This window comes from Eremomyces bilateralis (assembly GCF_010015585.1).
Source record: "Eremomyces bilateralis CBS 781.70 unplaced genomic scaffold P152scaffold_3, whole genome shotgun sequence".
Taxonomy (NCBI): Eukaryota; Fungi; Ascomycota; class Dothideomycetes; order Eremomycetales; family Eremomycetaceae; genus Eremomyces; species Eremomyces bilateralis.
This window is the reverse complement of record NW_022985069.1, coordinates 1,543,439-1,569,133: the sequence shown is the minus strand read 5'-3', so window position 1 is coordinate 1,569,133 and position 25,695 is coordinate 1,543,439. Positions and strand designations below refer to the sequence as shown.

The window sequence follows — 25,695 nt, the reverse complement described above, 5'->3', positions numbered from 1 at the left end:
GGGCCCGAGGACTTTTTTTTGAGCAGAAAATATTGGAGACTCCTCTACTCCCAGGATCGGCTAATGGGTCGAAGACCGATTGACGCCAGTTTTGCGCTAGGGTGGGAGATTTGGGAGGTTGGAGATGATGTCGGCGTTTTCAAACGCCGATGCTGTGGAAACAAGAGAGAGGAGAAGCTTTAGACAGGGTCGGCCATGTTGGAGCAAGGGACGATTCAGGACTTTGGGGATGCTCGTGCTGCAGGAGAACGGATAACCCGGCGATTAGAATTTGAAATGTTAATACGGTTAATGGTGACTCAGTGACTCCATGAGATAGATCCAGCTTGACTTCAAGAACATGCAAGCCATACGATGGTAGGGTTCCAAGTTCAGGATCTGGTGTGTAGTGGTATATTCCGTCGACCCAGATGAGTCTAATCGCTTTGTTGATAAGCGGCCTGGTTCGGACATATACTACCTCCATAACTCTTACCGTTTAGGCGTTGTTGATGAGCGTTGTTGATCCTGTATTGGTGACGTGAGTCATTCTATCTCCTCAAGCTTTTCCTTATACCGTGGAGAAGTGAGACTGAACCAATGACACCAGTTCTCAACGCGCTCGCTGGAGCTGAACTGATGATTCCGGAGGTAGTAAAGCCATGCCCGGTATATCCATGGCCCGGAGGGATCAGGTCAGGATTCAGGAATCCCTCTAACCTCGACCGCTTTCCCATCCCATCCGCCATCGGCATGGTGACGACTGACGGCTGACGTTGACTGTTGAGAGACGACCAGGGACCAACAGCCGTGAGTGGAGAAGATCGCACTCCTCGGCACTGGGGCAGACCCTGCAAGGCTGCGAGGCCGCGACAGGCGATGAGGCGATGAGGCCTGCAGCCAGTCCATCGATCGTTGGCGTATGAACTAAAAAGCGTCGCTGTAGCCTGGATTTATGTGCCGCTTTGCCGGCGTCTTCTCACCAGAATCACCACATTGCGTGCTGCGGTATCCTGATGACATGAGCAGCGTGCGACGGCTGGCAGCCAGCCTGGCGGGTGGAGATAATACTCCGTATACTTGGGCCAATCGAATTGTAGTGGAGAGAACTTTTTCCTAATGCCATTCCTGGACGTGGAGACGGAAGTTGAGAGTAATTACTAAGCTTTGACACGGTCTGGATGCGCAAGATCTGCGATTACCAAGTTCCATTAATCTAAACTGAAGAGAGAGAAGGAAGAAATCTCCCAGCGCCTCTGTGCGCGAGATATAAACTCTTCTCTCTGCTATCCTAACACAGCTCAACACAGCTCCTTAACACAGCTCTGTCCTAACACATAGCTCCCATGACTATCTCCTTGATAATCCTCCATGCCATCCACTAGCTACATCCCTGTGGCGTCAGCCATACTCAAGGGCCCAGGTGTCGCAAGATGCCCCTGTTGGTTTCTACTGCCACCTAACATTCCTTTCACTGCTCTCTACCCCTGGGCTAGGCCTAATCAGGACTCTTCAGTCTTCTCCTATATTTAAGTTATCTTCATCTGGCTTACTATACTAGCTAGATCCCCTTTTCTAGACAATGGGAATCGTTAATACCAATTTGTGTTATGACTCTACAGTAACTGAGCTTAAGCAGCGATCGTGCTTAATCATCCTCCCCACAAAATGCGACACCAGGCCACAGGCCACAGGCCCGGGACCATAACAAGCTTAGATTATATTTTTGAGGGAGATGTGGGAGAACCCCTCTTCCGTGCACGATCATGACTTAGAGGTGATCTTTGTTGGGCTTCGTTTCGTGGGACGGCGTGTTCGTCATACAAGCAAGTGTTGGAGAGAGTGGATGCATCAACCTTAACGTTGTGAAAGTTGCATTCCTGGTGCTTCACTACTGCTCATCATCTCACCCTTAATTTCTCCACTAACAATAGGTAGATTTGCCTCAGCACTCGAAAGAGTCGAGACTGGGCAATCTGGCATATTGAGTGTTTATGCTCTTCCAAGTTCCAACTCTCCAAGACGGGCGTCGCTCCTGTTATTACCTTGACCAACTCTATCTTAGTGTCCATCGGCATGATTATTGGCCGGTGTCTTTGGCAGTTCGATAAGCGCCGCGCGGATGATATCCAGTGTTGTGGCAATTTCTTCCTCCGTGATCACCAAGGGTGGCGCCAGGCGGATGATATTCTGGTGGGTTGGTTTTGCCTAGACGATGCCATCAGCTTCTTGTTCTCCATCTCCGTCGGTCATACTCGTTATTCAACTTACAAGCAACCCTTTCTCCTTGAACAGCATGCATAAATCCCATGCGGTATGTCCATTTGCCTTCGACTCATCGATAACAATAGCATTCAACAACCCCTTCCCACGGATAGTCGTGATTAAGGGGCTATTCATGGCAGCGAGGCCCTGACGAAACTTCTCGCCGAGTTCTTGCGCTCGCTCAACGAGCCTCTCCTCCTTGACGAGCTGCAATGCGCGGATCGCGATCGCTGATCCAAGTGGATTCCCACCATAAGTCGAACCGTGTGTTCCAGGTTCGACCGTGAGCATTACTTCCTTAGAGCCAAGGACGCAGGACACTGGATACATGCCTCCAGATATGGCCTTGCCGAGCAGCACAAGGTCTGGCTTGACGCCACTCCACTCGCAACACAGGAGTTTACCCGTTCTTGCGATACCAGTCTGGATCTCGTCGCAAATCATTAGCACGTTGTGCTTGTCACAGAGCTTTCGGATCTCTCGCAGGTAGCTGTCATCCGGGACGACGATGCCTGCTTCGCCTTGGATTGGTTCGACTAGGAATCCTGCGATGTCTTTCCCATGCGCTTCGAATGCTTCTCGAACGTCGTCGACATTACCGAATCGAATCGGCTTGCCGGTTTTGGGGTTGATGCATCCTAGGTTCGGAATATATGGCCCATAGTTCTCCCTCGACTCCGGATCTGTTGACATGGTAATTGCCGCGAACTGTTTATCGAGTTAAAATATGCTTCACTTTTCCTATGGATGACGTACCGTCCGACCGTGGAAGTTGTTCTCCACACTGAAAACGATAGCCTGTCCCGCCTCAATCTTCTTGCTCTTATAACCCCATTTCCTCGCAATCTTTACTACGGTTTCCACCGCTTCCGCTCCAGTGTTCATCGGCAGCACCATCTCGTACCCGAAAAATTTCGTCACGAATTCCGCGAACTTCGGGAACACGTCGTTATAGAACGCGCGGCTGCTGAGCGTCAGCCGCGACGCCTGCTCCGTCAGCGTCTTCACCAGCTCGGGATGGCAATGCCCTTGGTTGACGGCGCTGTATGCGGAGAGGAAATCGAGGTAGTGGTTGCCTTCGGGGTCCCAGACTGAACAGCCACTGGCTTTGGCGAAGACGATAGGCAGGGGGTGGTAGTTGTGGGCGGCATATTGTGCTTCGGCGGCAAAGGCGTTTTCGGTGGATGAGGAATGGAACTGGGATACGTCCTTGGTCGGTTGGTTCGAGCCACTCGCATGAACGAGTGGTTGAGTTGTCGCGGAGGGCGCCATGTTGACGGTCAAGGTATGTTGCTATCTGTCTTGATTGAAGAACGCAGATCTAGTGGTCGTGAATGTCGTGTATGTGGGAAAGTTCTCTAGACCGGTAAGCTCGAATAGTATGCGAAATGGACCGCTGAATTCACGGTCCAATGATGAATTTAAAAAGATGACAGCTTTGTTGTATGCGAACAGGTGGGATGTACTTTGTACCCCGCAGTGGAAGGGAGAGTTGTGGAGGCTTACTTCTTTCAAGGTTCAACACGTCATGTATTATAGAACGAGTATGGAATATCAATTGCCACCGAGGAAACCTAAGGAACCGATGAATAAACGGAAATTGACCTGGAGAAACGCAGCGGACGGAATGAAAGAAAACATGAGCCGTTGATATCCTCGACATGCCTTTAGCGAACACGCCCTCGACTGGACCTGCGTATAGCGGAACCCAGAGCCCGCCAACCCACCATCCCACCCATCCCCCCGCCCGAATTCAGGCACTTGGTTGGCTCCATTCCCATTCCACTTCTCCGGCATGGGGAAATGGGAGCGTTGACTACGCCAGGGTTGGGGCTTTTTCAACCCGTTGACCTATCGTACGGATCGAAAAGTTTTGGGTTGCAATAGAACACGTCTGGTTGGCTGGGCTGTTGCACTGCAATCCCCGTAACTGTAATAGGACATGAATCGGACTTTGGATATATCGAATTTGGAACATGGAAGAATCTGTCTCAGGTATTCAATATTTCTGTACGGGTAGTGGGTGTCAGATGAAGAGGCATGATGAACTTGGTTTCCAAAGATTATATCTCTCCATTTGAATATGCAGACTCATATTTCCATTGTTAAATTCCTCATGCCACACGAACTGAACTTCCTGAACTCCCTGAACTCCACCAAACAACTCAAGCCTTGCCCGCCACCCTGTCAGCATGCTTCTTGGCCAGACCCAACCTCTCTGCCTCATACTCCACTGCTCCCTCGATATCCTCCCAAATGGATGCATTCTTCGGTTCCCATTCAAGGAGCTTCCGAGCCCGAACGGCTTTTGCACGGCTATTGTCCCCCAATAAGTGCGCTCCGAAGGGGGCGACCTTGTTCCCTTCCTCCTCCGTAGTAATCGTCTCCATTCCGTCCTCTCCTTTTGCAATCCACCCATTCTTCAGGGCCTCTTTCACCACGGCCCTACTCACTAGTCCCCACTCCACCTCGCCGTTTTCGGCAAAGTAGTACCCGTCGGTCCCCCACGTCGCGCGTCCACCGCCTTGCACGGCGGCTTCGGCCAGCTTCAGAAACACATCACTGAGGTCCGCGACATGCACCGCTGACCAGATATTCTTGCCCTCGCCGACCAGGATTCCGTGGCCCCTTTCGAGGGTCGCACGTGCGAGCTCGGGGAGCTAGATGCTGCGGCGTGCACCGGGACCGCGGCCGATACCATAGATGGCTGGAGGGCTGACGATGGCCGTGAAAACGGACGACTCGTCCGAACTGCCTTGAACCGCTTTTTCGGTAATCTTGTGCGGAGCGGCGTCGGGGAGGTCATGAAGCTCCTGGATCCCATCCCAGTCGTTGAAAATCTTGTCGGAAGGCGAGCCGAAAGCTATCTGCTTTTGCCAGTGGTCGATGAGGAGAACGGCAGCTCCGGAGGTGTGGATGAAGAACGTAGGAGTGCTACTTTTCTTGATTCCGCGGACAATAGCATTGATCCCCTCGAGGTGGTCGGCATTTGCCCATTCTGGAGTTACTTAGCATAATAGATGGATACAGAGGGTCGCCCGCACCACTTACGAAAAACGATGTCTGCTTTCGAAGCCTCTTCCTCGATCAGGTCAATGCTATCGAGATCTCCGTAAACGAGCCGGACCTTGGGGTACTGGGCAGTGACAAGTGCGCCTTTCGCGGTGCTTCGAACCATGGCGGTGATGTCATATTCAGGGTGAGCCTGGCTAATTGCATAGAATGTATCGCCACCAATATAGCCTGTGGCTCCGATGCTGTTGAAAGGTCAACTTCTCCCCACTTTCTTAAAGTTACGACGGTAGCGGGACATACATAAACAACTCGGTCATCTTGGGATATTGGCACACGACAAATCCGTTAGGCTCTGGATTGAAAGTAGGTATTTAGGAAAGACTGCGGGAAAGGATAACTTGAATTGAAAGACTTAGATTGCAGACCTGCAACATCGGTACATATACTCAATTCGACATACACTTTGCCTACACTTTTTACTTTTTACGTAAGTAAATCATGGAATATGTTCCGTGCAGGCCGTATATCGTCGTCCGTCTGGAGGATCGAATAGACACTCTCCCTTTGACGTAAGCCACGGAATATGTCCGCGCCAGCCTTGTCGTCCGTTGAGAGGATCGAAGGTAAGGATATCCAGACGGACGACGATAATTTAATAGCAACTTTAGTAGAGCTGTGCAGGCCGTATATCATCGTCCGTTTAGGGGGCGGAAATAATTATTAGTAAGGCTATCCAGACAGACGATAATTCAATAGCTGATAACGGAACAGCGCTCATCACATTTGCCACAGGGCTGTACCATACCATAGAGTAGAGTACCGTAGCCACGTCGTTCCAGATTCCCCCCATTCATCATTGACATGAAACGAGATCCGCTGATACTCGAAATATCTCACAGTCAAAAAACGGGGAGTTGGTGGTAGCCAAAAAACCGAGAACATATGAACTAGAAGATGCTACGGTACGAAATTGAAGTGTCAGGAATTCAGGACCCAGAGGTATGTGGTGGCTAATTAGTAATTACATCTGGTTGGTACATATAGTATTAATGTGTTAATCGTTTTGGCGTGTCAATCAATCACGGAAACAATAGGATACCTGTTCAGAGGCAGTGAGATGCTTGTATTGTGTAAAGGTAGGATACATCGCAGGGTAGATATACCCAGGCTTACGTAATGTACAGAATGGGATGACTAAGTAGACCGCTGATTTCCGACATAATGAATGCACCGTGCATTTGGATGTTACCTAGGCCGTATTTAATGCAACAGTCCAGTGCAACTGCTATAGTGGAGGGGTTCTAGATACATACATGCCAAATACAATTAATTAACTAACTACATTAGAACCGGGTAACAAATCTAAGTCAATCATCTCAGAAGTCGGAACAGAAAGTGTTCGATATGAGAAGTAATAGGCGTTTCGGCTTGAGCTTTTCTTAGTTATCAGGTGATGCAGTCATAGACTGAGCGCTGCGACTGAGATTCTTCCCAACCATACCACGCTTCTCGGAAACTTTTCAACATGGAATATAGCAGGTTCGGAGACGCGGACGGAATCAATTCCATAAAACCGAAGGCCTATCAAGGGCAAAATGCAGGAGAGCGGCGATCATGGGGAACTTGGGTATCTCCGACAAAGATACTGCTATTGATTTTGGGAGCCTTTGCGATTGTCGCTTATACATTCGGACTCGTTCCACCGGCGTGTTCGAGAAGGAATTTGTCGATACCAGAAAGAGCAAGGAGGATCCTCAAAGAGCATCCGTTGATTGGTGACGATTACCATGGCTTCTATAACGATGCCTAACGGCTAACATATACTGTAGATGGGCACAATGATCTGATGATTTTGATACGATTTATGGATCAGAGCAAGATCTATACCAATGAATTCAAGGAAAAGTTCGAGAATGGGGGCTTACATGGCCATGTTGACCTCCCTCGTCTGGACACGGGAATGGTTGGAGGCTCTTTTTGGAGCGCGTTTTGGCCTTGCCCGACTAATGGTTCCGACTTTTCGGATGAGAATTATGACCCGAGTAAGCCCACTACTTACACCACAAGGGACCGTCAATGATTCGATGCTGACGTCTTCAAGTTGTTCGCGCTACCTTGAGCCAACTCGACCTCTACCAACGTCTTGGTGCCGCATATCCCCACTACTTTACCCCTTCTACCTCGTACTCATCCGCTCTCCACGCGTTCTCAAGCGGCAACCTCATCTCCCCAGCTGCAATCGAAGGCCTCCATCAAATCGGCAATCGTCTATCAACCCTGCGCCTGTACTACTCCCTAGGGGTACGATACGCAACGCTCACCTGGAACTGTCATAATGCCTACGCAGACGCCGCTCTCGTGACGAACGATGACGGGGACACAGTCAAAAGCTCGCCGCTATGGGGCGGCATTTCACCAAACGCTGGACGGGCCCTCATCCAGGAAATGAACCGGCTAGGCATGATCGTGGACCTGTCTCATGTTAGTGTTGACACGATGCGTGATGTGCTGGAAGGCAAAGTTGGTGATGGAAAGATCGATGGATGGACTGGGAGTCTGGCGCCCCCGATTTTCTCGCACAGCTCGGCGTATGCCATCTGTCCCCATCCGCGAAATGTGCCGGACGACGTTCTTCAACTAGTTAAGAGACGAGGAAGCGTGGTGATGATCAATTTCTCACCGGATTTCATCGCTTGTAAGGAAAGCGGTTCGTCCACGGGGCTCCCTGATTCGGTACCGGAAGATGCGACGCTGCAGCAGGTGGTCAAGCACATCAAGCACATCGGAGAACTCATCGGATACGAGCATGTGGGCCTCGGTTCCGATTTCGATGGCCTCGAATCGACGCCGAAAGGACTAGAAGATGTCTCGAAGTATCCGAAATTGGTGGAGACATTGCTGGAGGAAGGCCTTACGGAAGAACAGCTCGCGGGCATCGTCGGGAGGAACGTGCTGCGGGTCTGGAAGGAGACCGAGCAGGTTGCGGAAGAACTGAGTTGGATCAACCCTCTGGAAGACGATTTGGAACAATTGCAGAAGTAGAGGGCTCGTATGGGGTACCAAAATGGCCCTACGTGTAAAGACGATAGCTATTAGGCACAGTAAGGTAGTTTGAGGAGCAACATTTTGATACCCCGAGCCTTTTAGGATTCACAACATGTGCCTTATTTCACCCAGACTCCTGTCACGATCCTGAAACGCCCGGAGGCACAGACTCGGATTCTTCGACTCTTCACATAAAGGGTGGGATATACGGAGTACCGATCTGCCCAAAAAGGGGCACGCTAGACTACACATCTTAATCTGTCAACAGGCAGTGGAAGGTGTAGCTTGGGGAATCCAAACGTCCTGGAGGTTTCGGGGTACCTGTAACCTTTTAAGGGGAACATTCACACCGGACCTTTTTTTGAAAATTGAGAGCTGGCCACAAACTTCTAGGGCTAGCAATACCTGGAATGGAAGTACAGTATTACAACGCGAATTGAACATATACGGACTCCGGATCAGGCGACGGTCTCCTGACAGCAGTAATACACGCCGATTCCAGGGGTTTCTTCATACATGGCATATCGCACACGTGTCTGTTCAATGTCTCCTTTCCATTTCAATATCGGAATTTCCATCACCATACGAAATGGCGATCGTTTCCTCTCAATAAACTCGAGCCTGCTTCAGCCTCAATGAGCGTAGTTTCAATGACGAGAAGAGTAGGACGAAAGCGGAGGTGCCAAACTCGCCACGTTCAGGGGTCAACGGACGGCGGCTGGGAATTATCAATTACCTATGGGAAAACTGGGAAATCATCCCAATTGCCATCTATTATCGAGTCTAGCCATAATTGGACCAATGTCGGGGGGTCTCTGTCGCTACCGTCCTCGCTAGCTTCTGGAATCTGGATAGACCACTAATTAAAGGCGTGTGACCGACCTGCATTGAACCCGACTGATGACTGGCGGGTGTGACAGCGGCTTTGTGGCGGTTGGCTTTGGATTTTCTCAAGCAGAAGTGCATCATCACTTTCCCAGTGGCATGGGATTAGGGTTGGATTAAGGCATAGTGCCCAGTAGAGCGCTTATCGTTGTGCTCGTATTCTTACCACCTTTCAGCTCGTATCGTACAAGAAATAAAAGAATTGATTAACTAGTTAGTTATATTACCAACTAACTAGCTACTTACTAGTAACTAGGCCTGGCTGAGCTCTCGCAGAATCGCATAGTGATAGCAGAGGTGCCTCCGAAGACATGGCAGCGGCGACAGCAGAATTGAGAATAATACTAGTATATACTAGGTTTAGCGGCTTCTCAATTAGGATAACCGCAGTCACAACGCTGAACGCTCTTAATTAGTGTACGCCATTATGAAATTGACAGGGATCAAAATGTTGGTAGTTATAATCATGGTAAGGGATGTCTGTCTTCAACAACAAGCCATTGTCTCGTTTCCAACCTCTGTGGAACTTGGTGCCTCAGACACCAGGACCCTTTTTTAGAACTTTTAGGAGTCCTGGTGTCGCAAGATGCCCCTGTTGGTTTCAACTGCCTCGCAACATTCATTTCGCTGCCCATAACCCCTAGGCTAAGCCCATTTAGGACTGCTCAGTCATTCCCTATATTTACATATCTTCAACGATTTAACTAGCTAGATCTCATTCCTAGAGAATGGGAATCATCAATAATAACTTGCGTTGTGTCTCTGCAGTAACTGAGCTTAAGTAGCGCTCGCTTAATCATCACCCCCGCCTTGGGCCCCGCGTAATGCGACAGATTCGGTCGCTATCAGGGTGTCAGTGGATCTCACTTGCTCAGCAGTCAGCACATCGCGGACGGCGGTTGCTATAGCTACCCCGCTCAATCATGCCTAAGCGGGATAACGTATAAGATGCTATTATGGCATCATCAGAATCAAGGAGTCGACGGGGCCTACGGAGTAGACAACGGCGGATTATCGAGTTAGCAGAAACATCTACTCCGAGTACTACCACCAGGCACCAAGCATTCGAGGTATCCATTTAAGCTCTTTATGTCATGGGCCCAAACCACGAAGGATGTGGTAAGCTGGTAACGCTGTTGAATTGCTAAAGAGAAAAGGAAGAGATATCTCTCACTGCGATCTGCTATCTATTTACATCTGTGAGCAAACTGTCTACCCCTTCTGCCTCAGGCCGCAAGACCACAACACACAGACTGGGCGAAGCCCAAGACTGTCACACTTTAGGCGTTATTACTATAGTTATTCATAAGTTATGCGATGTATAATAGTGGTAAGGTCAGTAATCATAATGGGGCTCGACGCGAACTACGCATCGATATCTTCTCACACCAGTTATAAAGAAAACAATGAAATTAGTTTGCCGCCAAAGCGATCTCAAATCTGCATTCAATTCTGGACACGAAACACCTGATAATTGAAGGACGAGCATACAGGACAGTGCTGCTGCTAAGGGCCGCCTAATCGATGCTTGATGGCTGTATGGCTTGGAAGTGTAGCGCGGGGCAGACGGCGTGGGGGATGACGTGATGTGCTTTTCTCCACGCGTGCGCCAGGTCCGCAGCAAAAGCGATTAATATATATTATTGGTCAATGGTCGGGCCTACACGGCTGCAACGGCAACCCAGGGTCCAATAGCGTGAAGCAGATGTCAATTGCGATGCCCGGGCGGGTCGTGTTTCTACTTCTCCTGTTCTCAGTACACTTCCCTACACAGACACCACGAGCGAACTCCGTGGTGCAAGGCATGACGAGAATTGCGTAATTTTGACTAGAACCCGTTTTAGAATTTGTGTGTTAACTGATAGCTACATACCGAGGACTAATATACGTATATGATGTACGTATATAACCTTTACATGAGAAGGCCACCGATGAGCATTCCCTAGGTCAAGAGAAGCTCTTCAGTCCACTTTGCAGTCCACTTTGCAGTCCACAAACCACAAGTCTCAAATCAGTGTCTTCAAACTGTAGCATTATGTCTCCTTCAGCAACCGTAGATATCGTCCCCGTGGTAGCGCCCATCGCGGAGAAAGTTCTCCCTGTGTCTCTCAAGGAGCAAGCCCCGGCTGTCCAGCCTGAAGACGGTACTTATGATGCCTACTCTGCCAGCTGTGTCAGCAACAAGACTGACGGTGCTACAGATGGACTCCCAAAGGTCCTGACGGGACACAAGGAGCCATTGAAACTCAGCGGCGCCCTCGACCAGTTCGACCAGTTCGATGTCACCCCCGTGATTGGCAAGGAGTTTGCCAACGTCGATCTCGCCGAGTGGTTGCGTGCACCCAACTCTGACGAACTGCTCCGCGACTTGGCCATCACGGGTAAGAGCTCCAATAATAAAAGTCTTGCAGATTCCCTTGCCTAACACCACACCAGTCTCCCAGCGCGGCGTCGTCTTCTTCCGCAAGCAGGACAACATCACCAATGATCTGCAAAAAGAACTCGTCCAACGACTCGGCCAACTCACCGGAAAGCCCGAAACGTCAGGGCTGCATATCCACCCTATCAGCAACTCCTCACGCTCGACAGGAGTCGATGACGATGAGATTAGCACAATCTCCTCCAGGCAGGCCAAGGCCCTGTTCGCCGACCGGTTCCCCAAGCTATCACAGAGCCAGAAGCGCCAGTGGCACAGCGACATAACCTTCGAGCCTGTCCCCAGCGACTACGCCCTCCTGAGACTCACAGAGCTCCCCAAGACCGGCGGAGACACCCTTTGGGCCTCGGGATACGAACTCTACGATCGCATCTCTAAGCCGCTCCAGGGCTTCCTCGACAAGCTCACGTTCTACTCCGCCCAGCCGGAATTCAACAATGCCGCCGCTCGCAACAACTTCCCCATCTACGCAGCCCCGCGCGGTGCACCCGAGAACATCGGGGAAGCCCTCGAGGCCATCCACCCCGCAATCCGCACCAACCCCGTCACCGGGTGGCGGAGCGTCTTCGCCGTCGGCCATCACGTCCAGAACCTCCAGGGGCTCAGCGAGGCGGAGTCCAAGTACTTCCTCGACTGGTTCGTCCAGCTGATCGTCGAGAACCACGATTTGCAGGTCCGTCTGCGCTGGCAAAACCCCAACGACGTCGCCATCTGGGACAACCGTAGTGTCTTCCACGCTGCCACCCCGGATTACATCAATAAGGACCTGGGCGAGCGCACCGGGTCGCGCTCGGTAGGCTTGGGTGAGAGGCCCTACTTTGATCCTCAGAGCACCGGTCGACAAGAGGCCCTGGCTGCTGCTAAGGAGACTTGATTGGGGAACTCGGTGGGCCTCGGAGAGCATAGCATCCGATAATGGCGACGAGTACTCCGTACAGCTACTCTAGATAGTTAATGAGTTATGTTTAGGCTTCGATGAAAAACGTAATGTATCGTGTGAGAACACAGTCAGACTAGGAGGATGCTAGTCACATGATACACATGCATCCCTCTATATAAACGGTCGCAGCCTTCACGGAGTTCTTTCGTCCTCAAGGATCAGTCTGAGTCTTGGCCTCAAGCCCGAAACAGCATAGATTCCATCAATCAAGCATCGCTAGTTACTCTCTTGCTACTCGCCCACTCGTATCACGCTATTCACCCACTCTGTGTTGTGGCACTATGCGCACTGGGGTCGAGTGATCGAGAGTGGTTATGATGCTTATGTTGAACCTCTAGCTTCTACTGGTCGTTATCCTCTGATTGCTTTGCCTTAAAGATAATAAACTTAAAAGGGACATCCTGTTGCGCGTGTGCTTGTACTTAGAATCCTTGCTCTTGACTGATACTTTCTGAATCGATCGCACTGGTAGTAATATCGTGCATTAACATCAGAATTGTGAGATTTTCTCCGCTTGAGTACGAAGCCGTATCCATGCTGCATGCCATGGATCCTAAGAGCAATATAGGCTTCATCATGGAAGCGTAAAGACAATCCAGAGGGGGGAGCAATATCCTCCCTGTTTGGACCTGTGAGAAAAAGAATGAATTGAGCGCTGAAGTTGTCCTAGGGGAAGATTAGTGATGTACGCTAGGCTTGGTTAATCCATTAATTTCCACCATTACCAGTTAGCGCGGGGGACATTGTCTCAAGCGGGGGACAAATCTCCAAAACGGGGGAACAAATCTCAGCAGCTTTGAATTATGATTTAAATAGTTATATAACTTACCGTAACTACTGAAATATTACAAATATAATTCAGTCGAACAGTCCCTGGACTGGTGGCACAGCATTGGCACGCCCCACAATCCGATGCCCCGACGCTAGGGATAGAGAGCTAAAGTGAGTAAAGGCAAACCATATGATCTTCATTCAATATTTGATTGCTCATATCGCTGCAAAGATGCAGGGTTGCATGTGAGCTAGAGTCGGGAGGATCTCAATGGCGTCCCCCACCGCTGGTGTGGCCGCGACGCAGCAGGCAAAGTCCCTGAAATCTTTGAATTATTAGAGCGAATTTCATGGGCGATTGACAGGGGATCTCTCCATCTGGCCACTCTCCACTCTCTAGGTCTCGCCCTCAGTCGCACCTAGTGTCTCCAGTGGCAGCACCTCCCACTCCTCCAAACCTCCAACTCTCCCTCGCGGAGGTTGCTATACTCCCAGCCATGTCTCTACCAATTGTCCCAGCCGTGCTGGCCTGCTGGGTTCTGTAGCGTGCAAATTGCAATTCCATTCGATCCAGACCCCCTTCCCTCGCATGGACTAGATCGTGCCCTGTTCCCACCTGTCAGGTCCATGGATGGCGTTCAATCCTCTGGTTTCTGGGGCTCTGGGCCGCCTTGGTTCTGTGCTTCTTTCATCTGGTCCGTTTCTTGCTTTTCATTGTTCAACCAAGTAGATTTCCTTCAATGTTCTGGAAAACAATCTTTACTATTATCAATCGTCAAGTTGTAAATTCCGTCCAAAGATGGCATTGTGCTGATTTGCGGCTCGCAATTGCTGGATATCAGCCCAAGTTGCCCGTGACGACTTGTTGCTGCCCCTTTCGTTGACGTTTGTCTCGGAGATTGCACACGACCACATCACCAGTTTCTTGCATTCACCACTTAGTTTCAGAGATATCCATCTTCAGCTTCGTTAATTCTTCTTCATAATATCTACAATTAGTTGTCGGGAGAGTTTATCAGCTTTTGATCACTGCATCTCATCTGGGTTGTTGCTTGGACAGTCATCTGCCGACTGTTTCAAGGACTCGCCTTTATGATCAAGCTATAATCAGCTTCTTCACATATTGCTTTACATTACCTTACGACACAGGCCCACTGCTCGAGTCGAATATCCACATACCGATTCGTCATAATCCCCCTCGAGTCACCGCCATCTCGACGCCGTCACGACACCCTCCTCAACTCTCCTCCACACCGCCTCTCTAGTCTCGAACGGCACCATGGCCGAGTTCAGCGAGAAAGCTCCTTTGTCGATCCGTCCCTCCGTCGACGCCAGCACCCAACCCATCTCCACCACCACCACCCTCGGCAACGACTTCGACACCGCCAACCCAGTCTCCCCTTTCTACAGCCACCCCACCACGCGGCAGTCCCTCGAGAAAGCGGCCTCGGAATCCCGCACCCGCCTCGACTTCTACGACCAAGACCTCGAATCCCAACCCGCCTCCATCCCCGCCGCCGCCTCGTCCACCACCCACCTCCCCAAGCCTTCCATGGACGCCCGGCCCAAGGACTGCACCGTCTGGCCGACCCAGCGGACGCTCAAGCAGAAGGCGAAGATCGCGAAGCGGGAGCGCGCATGCAACCCGTTGCTAGGATTGAATAAGCGGCAGCGGTGGGGGGTCAAGGTTCTGATTATTCTTCTAGTGCTAGCGGCGGCGGTAGGGGTGGGGGTGGGGATTTCGAGGGCGGTCGGCGGCGGGATATGGGCGGGGAATGGGAAGACGAAGGATATTCCGTGAGGGGGTGGGACGTGGGGCCGTTGGAAGCATTGGCGGGCGTTTCGGGATCGATTGCGCATGATACCAGCGGGAGGATTTGACTTCGCATCACTTTCGGATGAGACTGACGCAACCAAACCCCGGGTTGTTGGGGTGGTTACGGATGCGACATGGCTCTTTCTTGTTCTTGGATATTCTTCTCCTTCATAACGATCATATTCCTTGGCTAGAGCAAATGGCGCTTGGGGTTTGAGACATTTCGGATGGCTGGAACGCGGCATCCGATTCCGATCCAATTCTTGTATAGCGGGAACGGGGCATCATTCATAACGTGACAATGCCAGGTACATATTCATTGTCCTCTAGGATTTCTATTGATACATGGTTTAAGACTCCGCTTGGTCCGATGGCGCGAGTCCCTAGTCCTCATCCAACTTGCTGGTCATATCCCCCAGCAGGACATCATCAAGGGCGGGTCCGCGATTATTGCGCACTACAAGTCAATGTCAGCACGACTCAACCCATCTTGAAACCATCCGACTCACCCCACTCGGTTTCCACCCGAAAGAAGATCCAAACCCAACGCCGAAACACCTCCAGCGCCTCCATGGCGAAAATGCCCCCTTCCACGTCGTTCCAATGATCCAAATGTGACGAGAGCTTCAAGCTCCACGTACAGCGCAGCACCAGGTCCAGCACGATGACAGTATAATACATATTATCGTTGTGAAAGTATCGATGGCGTCGCAACCCCCAGGGGTGCTCGGGGTTATCGCGATCGGATGAGAAGAGGCTGAGGTCCCAGTCCTTGGCAACGTCCCAATAGAACGAATAGAACGAATTCACGCATACGAAGAAAAGCCTGGTCATTGGATGTCACTAGAGGTCTCCTCCGACCAAACGCACGATGCACATACCACAAGCGAAAGAGCCCTTTTTCCGACATGCCCATCTTCTCCGGGTCGTACCCTCGCTGCAATGCGCTCAGAATGATGACCGGAAACGCCGACGAATACTTCAGCGCGTTGGCCAAATGCTGTCCGCCCCACCCCTGATTTATCCCTCCCAGGCCCCTCGGCGCTTCCCTCGACGCCTTCCGTACGCGCCCGTACTCGATCAGACACTGTCGCAGCCGGATCATGCTCGGGATGCTAATGATCAACGGCACGAAAAACTGGCCCCCGCACAGCCGATCCGGCTTCCCCGTGGACGAGCGACCGCTCGAGAAGAACATGCAGAGCGAGATGAACAGGTCGCCCAGCACCTTCGCGTACGAGGTCAGCGCATCGGCCATGAGGATGTCGCCGAACTTCCCGTCGTGCGCCTCAGCGAGGCCGCCGATGCTGATGCGGCGGAGGGTAGTCAAGAATCGGGAGCGGCCGGAGCGGGAGAACATGTGGAGGGGGAGGAAGAAGATGACCACCATCACTAGGAGGTAGAGGTTCGGGAGGAGCTCCCAGCGCGCCACCTCCTTGGCGTTGCCATGGGTGAACAGCCAGAATAAGACGAGGGCGGAGGCAAGGGGAACGGAGAGGACGGAGGCGAGGCGGTACGTGGAGAGGTGGTGGGGCGGATGACGGGAGGAGGATCGGGATGGATAGCGAATGAGTGCAGGAACATCCTATATCTGTGAGCAACATGGATGCAGTCGGGAGCCGAGAAACATACAATTTTAATAAGGGTGAGATAGTGAAGGTTGGCGCCCCAGGCCCATACTCCCAGGACAATGATCAAGGCCACGCGAAAGGGAAGGGGGAGCACCAGGCTGAAGGCATCGAGTTCATCGTCCACGGCGGGATCTCCTTTCATTGTCGACGAGCACACCGAGTGGGCGATGGCAGGACACGTGAGGCATGGAATGAACGACTACGGTGAGGGAAAGCAATGACCGATGACGGATTGGCTTTGCCAGGTGACAGGCCCAGTAAGTAATGTCGAAGAAATCAAAGGGAATTCGTGTCGATAGGGGGAAGTCACACGAGCATCTTGAGAAGTTGAGGGCTTCTCACGATCGATGTTCCTGGTGGACTCGGACATCATTGAATGCGAATGCACGTGATTGTGAAAAGAAATAACGCCACAATGTCACATCAGAAATTCAGATATGATGGAGCGATCACAGCCACAGGAGGCAACAGGGAGCGGAGAGCCTCCGGCTGGAACATGAATCGGGGGATCGGATGGCTGCCCATGTTCCAGGCATCACCTTTGGTCGATGCTCTATATCACCCAACCATGATCCACAAAGCTTCTGGTCACGTTCAATTGATGATGTTGTGAACTGGCCATGATATATGACTGTCTTTTTTCTTTAAATATGCTACGATTTCATTCCTAAACGCAATCTTATCCTCCTATCTTTCCCTCAATTTCGCATCATGCTATTCCCACCATGACGTCTTTCGTTACTTCCAGGACCCCGAACTCTGGCGGCTATGGCAGCAGTCGCCTGGGTCGACAGCGTACATACTCTGCTCGCCCTTTTGTGTGGACTCTGATCATTGTCTCCATTCTTATATCGGGCAGTCTGCTCTCCGCCCAGGTTCGGCGGCATGACCGGAACTCTAACGTCCGGTCGCCGTTGCTCCGCCGAGATATATTCGCAACCACCGAAGACCTTGCTGTAAGTCGCATGAGTTGACCGGAGCATATAACCCTATCTAACGCCCACCAGTGCCACCTCGTCCACAAAGCCGAAGACCAATGCGCCTTCGTCCAACAGAACTGCGCCGACGAAGAAGCCGGCCTGTTCTCCTACCTGCAACTCTACTACTGTCGCCTGCCCCAAGCCAAACCCTTGGCGATAACCATAATCGTACTATGGCTCGGCTTGCTCTTCAGCACTATTGGCATCGCCGCCAGCGACTTCTTCTGCGTCAATCTGAGCACCATATCGAGCATCTTAGGCATGAGCGAGAGCTTGGCGGGGGTGACCCTCCTGGCCTTTGGGAACGGAAGTCCCGATGTCTTCTCGACGTTCGCGGCCATGAGTACCAATAGCGGAAGTTTGGCGGTCGGCGAACTGTTCGGCGCGGCGGGCTTCATTACCGCGATGGTGGCGGGGTCCATGGCCCTGGTCCGGCCGTTTCGGGTGAACAGGAAGAGCTTTATACGCGATGTGTGTTTTTTCCTGGTCTCGGCAAGCTTTAGCTTGGTCTTCTTGTGGGATGGCAGGTTGTATTTGTGGGAATGCGGCGTCATGGTCGGATTTTACATATTTTATGTGGCATTCGTCGTGACATGGCATTGGTGGTTGGGTCGACGAAAGAAACAGAGGATCAGGGATGTCGCCGCAAGAGGGCAATATGCCTCGGTCGATGCCAACGGAGATGTGGAACCGATTGAACCCTATCGTGACGAGGACGAAGGCGACACGGGAACCGAACAAACGCCACGACACATGGCTGAGGACTTCCCCTCATTAGAGGCCGATCACGAACCCGGGACGTTGGACGAAGATGACGAAGAAGCCCGAGAACGGGTTCTGGGAAGACTGAGCAGCAACATGCGTCTGATCCGCCCGAATACGGGGAGACGACCGACGGGGCAAAATCCGATACGACCAAGCTTGGTGGGTGCGTTGGAGTTCCGGGCAGTGTTGAGCAGCTTGCAAAAGTCACGAAATATCATGAACCTACCCATCAACCTTCGACGATATTCCGACGACCCGACCTTAAATTTGGGGACGCAGCAGGACCAACTCTCATTCATTTCGGATCCGGCGGCAAGGAGTGTACATTCTCTTCATGCAGACTCTGGTGGCAATTCGAGGATGGCGCCCAGTGCCAGGCCAAGAGCGGTGTCGACCAACGACGCGGAAGATATGTCTACAGATGCTATCCCCCGTCATGGAGCGAATCTCGATTTCCTAAGTCCACATGATGCCTTCAATCGGGTCCCAGAGAGCCAGGCTAGTTCGTCAAGGCGATCGTCAACCGCCGCTCCACCTTCTCCATCGGTTTCCGTGTCTCCGGCCACGTCCTTGAAGGCAGATGCTCATGCTAGCCCTCCTCGACCGAAATCCACCGACTTCCTCATGCCACCAGACGCTTCCCTTGGCCCCCCACGAGTTGCACCAAGCGGGAACCATGCAGAGCAACACCAGAGTTACGGTGCCACGCACTCGAAACCGTCGCCGAAACTTGTGATACCAACTGGCGAGTCCGGATCATCGCCTGCTACTACATTTCCTCCTTATACCGACAATGCAGCCTCGGCCTCGTCGTCGAGGGCACCCAGTATTCGCCTTCCCCCACCGAGTATATCCAGCGATTACTTCTCCCATGTGCCCGACATGGCGTTGGCGGCTCAGCTGAAGCCACTGTCATGGTGGCCCTACACCGTTTTGCCTTCACCGACCGAGCTTTTCTCGACGCTTTTCCCGACCCTGTACTCGTGGGGGGACAAGAATATATGGGAACGAGTGCTCGGGATTATCGCTGCACCGAGCGTCTTCCTGCTGACCATCACTCTCCCCGTCGTTGAGAACGATAAGATTGTAGAGGACGATGATTTTCGCGAGCACAGCCTCCCGGCACTGTCCAGGCGGACCACCGACGGTGAGTGGGCAAGGAAGAGCACAGCGGCATACCGTGATGATGTCACACCTGGTGCACTGTCACCGCTCAATGCGGAAAGGCAGTCGGTTGCTGCACATAGAGACCGTGCCGGGAGTTACCGCCCCTTCCAGGCGCCTGCTGAACTGGCCGCCTCTCAGCAACATTATCATGAACGCGCATTCCATCCACAGAACGCTTTTCTTTCACCATCTGAGAGCCGCTTGCTCGACTCCCCGATGGAAATGCCGTCGCCCATTCTCGCCGCGGTAGAAGAAGAGGTATGGGACCGCTGGCTCGTGATCATCCAAATCTTCACCGCGCCCTTCTTCGTGGTGCTGATCGTCTGGGCCAACATGGACGGCACCCCCGCCGCCCTCCTCCGACCCAGCCTCATCGCCCTCCTCATCTCCCTCGTCCTCCTCCTCTTCATCCTCAAAACCACCACCCCCTCCCGCCCTCCCAAATGGCGGAAAGCGCTCTGCGCTGTCGGCTTCATCGTCAGCGTGTCGTGGATTAGCACCATCGCCGGCGAGGTCGTCGGCGTCCTCAAGACCGTCGGCGTCATCTTCAACATCTCCGACGCCATCCTCGGTCTGACTATTTTCGCCGTCGGCAACTCGCTCGGCGATCTGGTTGCCAACATCACCGTGGCGCGCCTCGGCTACCCAGTCATGGCGCTCAGCGCGTGCTTCGGCGGGCCGATGCTCAATATCTTACTCGGTATCGGCCTCAGCGGCGGGTACATGACGATCGGACGGGCGAGTCACACGCACGAGAAGCACCCGGATCAGTCGATCCGGTTCAAGCCGTACAAGTTGGACGTGAGCCGATCGCTGATCGTTTCGGGGGCGGCGTTGGTGGTGATTTTGGTGGGGCTACTAATCATCGTGCCGTTGCGAGGGTGGAAGATGGATCGATGGGTCGGGACGTTCCTGATTGTGCTGTGGGTCGTGAGTACGGCGGGTAACGTGATCGGCGAGGTGTTTATATTTGGGATGGAGTAATGTTGATAGGCGCATGCGATACCCCGTTGGTCGTTTTGGCTCTTTGACTGTCCTCGGACATCTGTTTATATGAGTCTACATACTGCGTCGCGTGGGACTCACCTCCTCATGTGTCTATGAAGTCAAATATTTGCGATGACCGGAAGGTGTTCTACTTGGACATGTCGTACAGACCTACCTTCGACACTTTTTTTCCAGCATCCACTTCCAATTTTTACGTATATGTGTGACAATCTCATATACTAGGCTGAGATTACTAGGCTGAGATTACCGTGTCACTCGTCATTTTGTACCACCACTCGAGCAACGAAGGGCGGTTGACAAACTCGCCGCACACCCAAGTCCAGAAGAACTCCACGGCCAATATCCGCGAGGAGGACGCCACCGTCGTAGCTAGGCACGACCAAGTCCAGATTGGGCAGCGAACGCACGACACGTGTTGGCCGCCGTCCAAGCTGGCGCCCTCGAAATGGGAATCGCAGCGTCAGACTCCGGTCAACGACGCCGTCACGCCGACTGGAGCCCAACCATGGGTCCGCTCCCTCGCGCACCAATCCCACGATAGCTGCATCGATGGAATTGCTGCACGTTGGGGCGTTCTGGACCATGACGTCGCGGAGGTGGCCAGCTTCATGTTGGGGGTGTTGTCGCTTTGCTTGACTCACCCAATGCAGAGGACCGACGACATTGGGCCGCAGGCGAAAGAATGAAGTGAGACAACAGTGCCGGCGAAAGAGATCGAACAGCGCGTCAAAATATCAGGATGATAGTGGCATCCGGTTTAAAAACGTGCTGGACGTATCCCCGCGGTACAAATGCATGGAAGCAAAGCAGTCTAGTCGTACGAGTCGATTGATGATCGTGTCACAACTCACTAGCATTTCTCGTATCTTGATCTCGAGACCTCGGAGAGACGTAAACATTCGAGCTCATTCTGTGTCGACTGTCCGTATTTACTATATTATCTTGTACGCCAATCTCAACCCCGCCATACCGTGGTAAATACCTATTATTGTTCAAAAATACACTACCTATCATATCATCAGACAGCCCCATCCACCAGGACACACCTGTCAAAGAGTCAGCATCGTCCTTGTACTCCTGAGGACTCCGTGCAGCCCATCCAATGCGCGACGCATCGAAGCGCTCGACTTGGACTCTGCAGCTCCATCGCGGTCTATCACCGAAGCAGTCTAGCGACCACGACAGCCTAGACGTGTTTTGACTTTTGACGTCCAGTCTAAACCCTACAGCCCCTCAGTCCCTCCGTCCCTCTGCCCGCATCATCCCTCACACCGAGATTTTCGAAACGACTTTTTTTGGGCCGACCGGAACGGAACTAAAAGAAAAGATTGTTGACCTGGTTTCGGCAAAAGTCGCTGTTTGCTGAGCCGTGACGATTGATCATCAAGCCATCCCTCTTTCGCTCCAAGTTTCAACCCTCCAACAAGCAAGCATTCGAAAAAAAGTAGCACACTACAATTCCACCTTCATCTTGTTCCGTCCCTTGCCTACAGACGACAGGTCCCTTTGCACCGGAATCCTTCTATCCCATCCCAATTCTGGCCCAATTCTGGCCCAATTCTGGCCCAATTCTGGCCTCGGCACCTTAAATACATACTGCACCCGCAATCTGAGGTGGTCTAGACGTTGTTGGCTCTGCCCACGCCCAGACCCTTTCGTCACGGCCATTGATTCGGAGACGAATCTATTTGTAACCGACCACTCGACCAGACTTCCAGATCAGCCTTGCTTAACCCTCGCTTCTTGTTTGGAACCAGTTTGGAATCTACGTACCAGTGCTACAGAGTTACAGTGTGTTTAAGTCTCTGACACGGTCACAAAGCTGCCAGCAACTCTCACGTTTTCATCCCCCACACATTTGGACCCCTCCCCCCCCTCCCCCTTGAGTCCTCCCTCCTCTTTTTCTCCCTGGAGATCCCACTCAACCAAATCAACTCCTTGCCGCCACAGCATACACCAAGCTCTCCGATACTCTTGACCCGATCTTTTCTCTCCATCCCACCTACGCCGCTGTCTCTGTGATTCTGCCGCCATTGGGCATCCACAGGCCGATCCGATCGTTTCACGCGCCAGCAAACCACGGTTCTGGGATTCGTCTCGTCGACATTCCCTGGATCACGCGGCCGCCAAGTTCCAGGTTTGGGCTCCCCCAGGATTCCTGCTCCCCAAACAATCTCTTTGTTGTCCCTGCGCGTTTGGATCTATCGCGCTCGCCGCCCTTTTCTCTGGAAGGAGGGGTAGTGCTAGCGAGATAGACAGTACTGTACATTACTGCGTCCATGCCGTGAGTAGCTGACTGTTTCTTCCGTTGCTGCTTGCAGTCTGTCTCCGCGTCCAAATTTATTCCGCATCCATCTCAAACAGCCTCATGATTTCGCGCAGTCTGGCTGACTTCTTTCCGCGATTCGTATGTATAGGAAGAATATCACGCTCAGTAACTCCACCGACTCCGAACGAACGCACGACCTTATCTCCGACGAGGACATCTCATCGGGAGTCGACGTTTCTCGAGGAGCATACACCAGCTCAGCCTCAGCGGAGGACGACGAAGAGGAGGACGAGGAAGTGGACGACGACGAGGAGTGGGAGAACGTTGGTTACGCAGAGGACGATATCGAGCCATCCGACTCAGCATCCCGACCACGAGCGCCTACCCGCCATCCAGCGCACGTTCCACGACCACGTCGTTCAGCGTCGCGTCAGATCCCCGTAGACGATCCACCACCACGGTCGCGAAACCGTTCCGCGCAAGGTCGAGCGCCTCGTCGTCGCCGGGAGTATCAGGAGGTGCCGAGATCCAGGCAAACCTCCATTCCCGACAGCCTGGATTACGAGGACGACTTCCCCGGCCACTTTGGCCGGCCACCTCAGCATCCACCTCATCCGAGTCCGCAGTGGTCACATGTCCCGCATAATACCGCACCATATGCTCCAAGTATGGCGTCTGGCCCCTACGGTGCACCGTTTCACCCTCCTCCACACCTACCCGACTCCTTAGTTCCTTACCCTCGAGGTCCCGATCCATACGGTTATCCAAACCCGTTCGATCCGGATCCAGGCCGACCCAACGCCTTTGGTGGTCGACAACCCCCACCGCCCCCGGATGGCTATTTCAGGGAGCAATCGAGAAGAAATCCTCGATATTCAATGCCACACCCTGGCGCCATGGACATGATGGCATACAGCCCAAATAACTACTATCCACAATATCCACCATATATGCCGCCGGGCTATCCTATGTACCCTCCACCGGGCGGAAGTCCCCCGCCTGCTCCCCCACAGCCTCCCCCTCCTCCAGCAGGCGCCCCGACCCCAGCCTCTGCCCACGCCGTCACCCCCGAACCGCCTCCCCCACAACCAGCGCCTCAGCGGCCCCCATCGGCGCCCGCAGAGGCCCTTAAAGATCCGCGATTCGAAGAAATCAGAGAGCTGCTGCAGCGGCAGCTTCAACTGGAGGAAGCGAAACAGGTGGCGGCGAAGAAGCAAGCGGAAGATGCCAAGAAGCAAGCCGAGCTGGACAAACTCCGAAAGCTCGAGGAGCTGCTGTTCGCACAGAAGGACGAAGCCGCCAAACGCGAGGAGGCGATGCTGAAGCGACACGAGCAGTATGAAGCCGCAGCGAAGGCCCAGGCGGCCAAGGAAGCGGCCGCCAGAGCGGTGGCCGAAAAGAATGAAGAATTCAAAAAGGTCGCACTAGCGGCACACAAGAAGGCCGAGGACGAGTTCAAAAAGAAAGAGGACGAAGCGAAGGAAGCGCACAACAAGGAAATGGCGGCGGCGAAAGAGGCCAAGGAGAAGGCCGAGGCCGCCCAAAAGGCGGCCGATGAAGAGCTCAAGAAGATGAAACCGAAAGAGTCACCAATCCGATTTAAGGATGCGGTCGGCCGGAAGTTCCAGTTTCCCTGGTCCATTTGCAAGACATGGAGAGTACGTTTCCTTAATCAACATTTTTACATGCAACACCAGTGGCTAACATCACATCCAGGGCATGGAAGACCTCATCAAGCAAGCCTTCCTCCACGTCGACGTCATCGGCCCGCACGTCCATGAAGGCCACTACGACCTCCTTGGTCCGGACGGCGTCATCATCCTCCCCCAAGTCTGGGAGACCATGATCAAGCCGGACTGGGAGATCACCATGAAGCTATGGCCGATGGAGGACCCGAAAAAGAAAGAAAAAGAGCTTGCCGCGCATCATCCATTTCCCCCCGGCATGCTCCCCCCCCTGCCCCTTGGCATGCCCACCATCCCCGGCTCGAAGGGCAAGAAGGGCAGCAAGTCAAAGTCCAAGATGCCCTTCCCTCCCGTCGGCCCGCCCCCCATGGGCTTCCCGCCGCCGCCGCCCGGGATGCCAATGATGCCGCCGCCGCCGCCCGGACCGCCCATGCACCCGGGTGCTCCGATCCCCCCGCATCCGATGATGCCTCCGACCGCGGCGGCTGCCATGGCGGCGGCGGCGCCGGCGAAGAAAAAGAAGAAGCCGGTGGCGTCGGGGTTGATGCGTTGGGCGGCGGGGCCGGGGAGGGTGCAGAGCACGAGGCGAAGTGCGAAGAAGGACCCGTAGAGCGGTCGATGTTCCGGAGACGGGATCGATGTGCGGCGGTGGAGGTGGTAGACGAGAAGGAAACATGGCCGGGCGACGAGTTCAACGATTTACGAGATACGGATGACGATCTGAGGGGCATGAAACCCGGACATCTACCTGTCTATCTTTTGCTGTTCATTGGGCATTTGGAGAGGTCCGCTTGCATTCTGCTTTATTGGCTTCTTGGTTTAGCGTATTCCCATTCCTTTCTTCGCCGAACCCTCCACTTTTCGTTGAGATATACCACTGCTTTTTGTTTCTTCCCCCCGTTTCCCGCTGGACAAAAATGGTTATCGCTGCTCTTGTGATGCGTTCGCCCTGTACTTGGTTTGAGACGCCCTGAGACGCCCTGAGACGCTATTTTATAATCCATTTCCACCCCTTCACTTCCGTAGCAGGGTCTCGT

The 25,695-nt window shown here is 52.9% G+C and overlaps 8 protein-coding genes across 8 annotated transcripts; 5 read left to right on the top strand and 3 right to left on the bottom strand.

Annotated features, from left to right (window-relative positions):
- Positions 1-1,776: 1,776 nt before the first annotated feature.
- Positions 1,777-3,891, bottom strand: P152DRAFT_199959 (ornithine aminotransferase). Its single transcript, XM_033674329.1, has 4 exons — positions 3,751-3,891; positions 3,001-3,602; positions 2,251-2,952; positions 1,777-2,187 (listed from the first exon to the last, which is right to left on the bottom strand). The coding sequence occupies exons 2-4, from the start codon at positions 3,514-3,516 to the stop codon at positions 2,041-2,043; spliced, it is 1,365 nt and encodes a 454-aa protein (XP_033537497.1). The 5' UTR covers positions 3,517-3,602; positions 3,751-3,891; the 3' UTR covers positions 1,777-2,040.
- Positions 3,892-4,409: 518 nt separating this feature from the next.
- P152DRAFT_479722 (NAD(P)-binding protein) lies at positions 4,410-5,771 on the bottom strand (the record flags this gene model as incomplete). The annotated part of the gene is made up of 4 exons (XM_033681732.1): positions 5,560-5,771; positions 5,296-5,501; positions 4,965-5,242; positions 4,410-4,904 (listed from the first exon to the last, which is right to left on the bottom strand). The coding sequence occupies exons 1-4, from the start codon at positions 5,574-5,576 to the stop codon at positions 4,410-4,412; spliced, it is 996 nt and encodes a 331-aa protein (XP_033537496.1). The 5' UTR covers positions 5,577-5,771.
- Positions 5,772-6,536: 765 nt separating this feature from the next.
- P152DRAFT_455578 (uncharacterized protein) lies at positions 6,537-8,550 on the top strand. Its single transcript, XM_033678819.1, has 3 exons — positions 6,537-7,034; positions 7,089-7,301; positions 7,361-8,550. Exons 1-3 carry the CDS (start codon positions 6,785-6,787, stop codon positions 8,299-8,301), a joined length of 1,404 nt encoding a protein of 467 aa, XP_033537495.1. The 5' UTR covers positions 6,537-6,784; the 3' UTR covers positions 8,302-8,550.
- A 2,560-nt stretch (positions 8,551-11,110) lies between these two features.
- Positions 11,111-12,727, top strand: P152DRAFT_199902 (taurine catabolism dioxygenase). Its single transcript, XM_033674328.1, has 3 exons — positions 11,111-11,333; positions 11,391-11,570; positions 11,626-12,727. Exons 1-3 carry the CDS (start codon positions 11,225-11,227, stop codon positions 12,498-12,500), a joined length of 1,164 nt encoding a protein of 387 aa, XP_033537494.1. The 5' UTR covers positions 11,111-11,224; the 3' UTR covers positions 12,501-12,727.
- A 1,642-nt stretch (positions 12,728-14,369) lies between these two features.
- On the top strand, positions 14,370-15,337 carry P152DRAFT_199891 (uncharacterized protein). The gene has a single exon (XM_033674327.1). It carries the CDS (start codon positions 14,617-14,619, stop codon positions 15,136-15,138), a length of 522 nt encoding a protein of 173 aa, XP_033537493.1. The 5' UTR covers positions 14,370-14,616; the 3' UTR covers positions 15,139-15,337.
- Positions 15,338-15,410: 73 nt separating this feature from the next.
- On the bottom strand, positions 15,411-17,148 carry P152DRAFT_455576 (EXS-domain-containing protein). The gene is made up of 3 exons (XM_033678818.1): positions 16,786-17,148; positions 16,035-16,738; positions 15,411-15,979 (listed from the first exon to the last, which is right to left on the bottom strand). Exons 1-3 carry the CDS (start codon positions 16,924-16,926, stop codon positions 15,634-15,636), a joined length of 1,191 nt encoding a protein of 396 aa, XP_033537492.1. The 5' UTR covers positions 16,927-17,148; the 3' UTR covers positions 15,411-15,633.
- A 361-nt stretch (positions 17,149-17,509) lies between these two features.
- P152DRAFT_464570 (uncharacterized protein) lies at positions 17,510-20,680 on the top strand (the record flags this gene model as incomplete). Its single annotated transcript, XM_033680573.1, has 2 exons — positions 17,510-17,740; positions 17,792-20,680. 2 exons carry the CDS (start codon positions 17,510-17,512, stop codon positions 20,678-20,680), a joined length of 3,120 nt encoding a protein of 1,039 aa, XP_033537491.1.
- Positions 20,681-22,907: 2,227 nt separating this feature from the next.
- On the top strand, positions 22,908-25,365 carry P152DRAFT_199828 (uncharacterized protein). The gene is made up of 2 exons (XM_033674326.1): positions 22,908-24,631; positions 24,690-25,365. The coding sequence occupies exons 1-2, from the start codon at positions 23,114-23,116 to the stop codon at positions 25,266-25,268; spliced, it is 2,097 nt and encodes a 698-aa protein (XP_033537490.1). The 5' UTR covers positions 22,908-23,113; the 3' UTR covers positions 25,269-25,365.
- The last annotated feature ends 330 nt before the right edge of the window (positions 25,366-25,695 follow it).

What these genes read in the sequence shown, in the direction of transcription:
- P152DRAFT_199959 (XM_033674329.1), bottom strand. Translation starts at nt 3,516, where the DNA reads ATGGCGCCCTCCGCGACAACTCAACCACTCGTTCATGCGAGTGGCTCG. An exon ending in ACAACTTCCACGGTCGGACG is followed by an intron (nt 2,953 to 3,000) that starts GTACGTCATCCA and finishes CTCGATAAACAG; the next exon opens with TTCGCGGCAATTACCATGTC. An exon ending in TCAAGGAGAAAGGGTTGCTT is followed by an intron (nt 2,188 to 2,250) that starts GTAAGTTGAATA and finishes GGCATCGTCTAG; the next exon opens with GCAAAACCAACCCACCAGAA.
- P152DRAFT_455578 (XM_033678819.1), top strand. Translation starts at nt 6,785, where the DNA reads ATGGAATATAGCAGGTTCGGAGACGCGGACGGAATCAATTCCATAAAA. An exon ending in CAAAGAGCATCCGTTGATTG is followed by an intron (nt 7,035 to 7,088) that starts GTGACGATTACC and finishes CATATACTGTAG; the next exon opens with ATGGGCACAATGATCTGATG. An exon ending in GGATGAGAATTATGACCCGA is followed by an intron (nt 7,302 to 7,360) that starts GTAAGCCCACTA and finishes GACGTCTTCAAG; the next exon opens with TTGTTCGCGCTACCTTGAGC.
- P152DRAFT_199902 (XM_033674328.1), top strand. Translation starts at nt 11,225, where the DNA reads ATGTCTCCTTCAGCAACCGTAGATATCGTCCCCGTGGTAGCGCCCATC. An exon ending in GGCTGTCCAGCCTGAAGACG is followed by an intron (nt 11,334 to 11,390) that starts GTACTTATGATG and finishes ACGGTGCTACAG; the next exon opens with ATGGACTCCCAAAGGTCCTG. An exon ending in CCGCGACTTGGCCATCACGG is followed by an intron (nt 11,571 to 11,625) that starts GTAAGAGCTCCA and finishes ACACCACACCAG; the next exon opens with TCTCCCAGCGCGGCGTCGTC.
- P152DRAFT_199891 (XM_033674327.1), top strand. Translation starts at nt 14,617, where the DNA reads ATGGCCGAGTTCAGCGAGAAAGCTCCTTTGTCGATCCGTCCCTCCGTC.
- P152DRAFT_455576 (XM_033678818.1), bottom strand. Translation starts at nt 16,926, where the DNA reads ATGAAAGGAGATCCCGCCGTGGACGATGAACTCGATGCCTTCAGCCTG. An exon ending in ATCTCACCCTTATTAAAATT is followed by an intron (nt 16,739 to 16,785) that starts GTATGTTTCTCG and finishes TCACAGATATAG; the next exon opens with GATGTTCCTGCACTCATTCG. An exon ending in AAAGGGCTCTTTCGCTTGTG is followed by an intron (nt 15,980 to 16,034) that starts GTATGTGCATCG and finishes TCCAATGACCAG; the next exon opens with GCTTTTCTTCGTATGCGTGA.
- P152DRAFT_199828 (XM_033674326.1), top strand. Translation starts at nt 23,114, where the DNA reads ATGTATAGGAAGAATATCACGCTCAGTAACTCCACCGACTCCGAACGA. An exon ending in CCATTTGCAAGACATGGAGA is followed by an intron (nt 24,632 to 24,689) that starts GTACGTTTCCTT and finishes CATCACATCCAG; the next exon opens with GGCATGGAAGACCTCATCAA.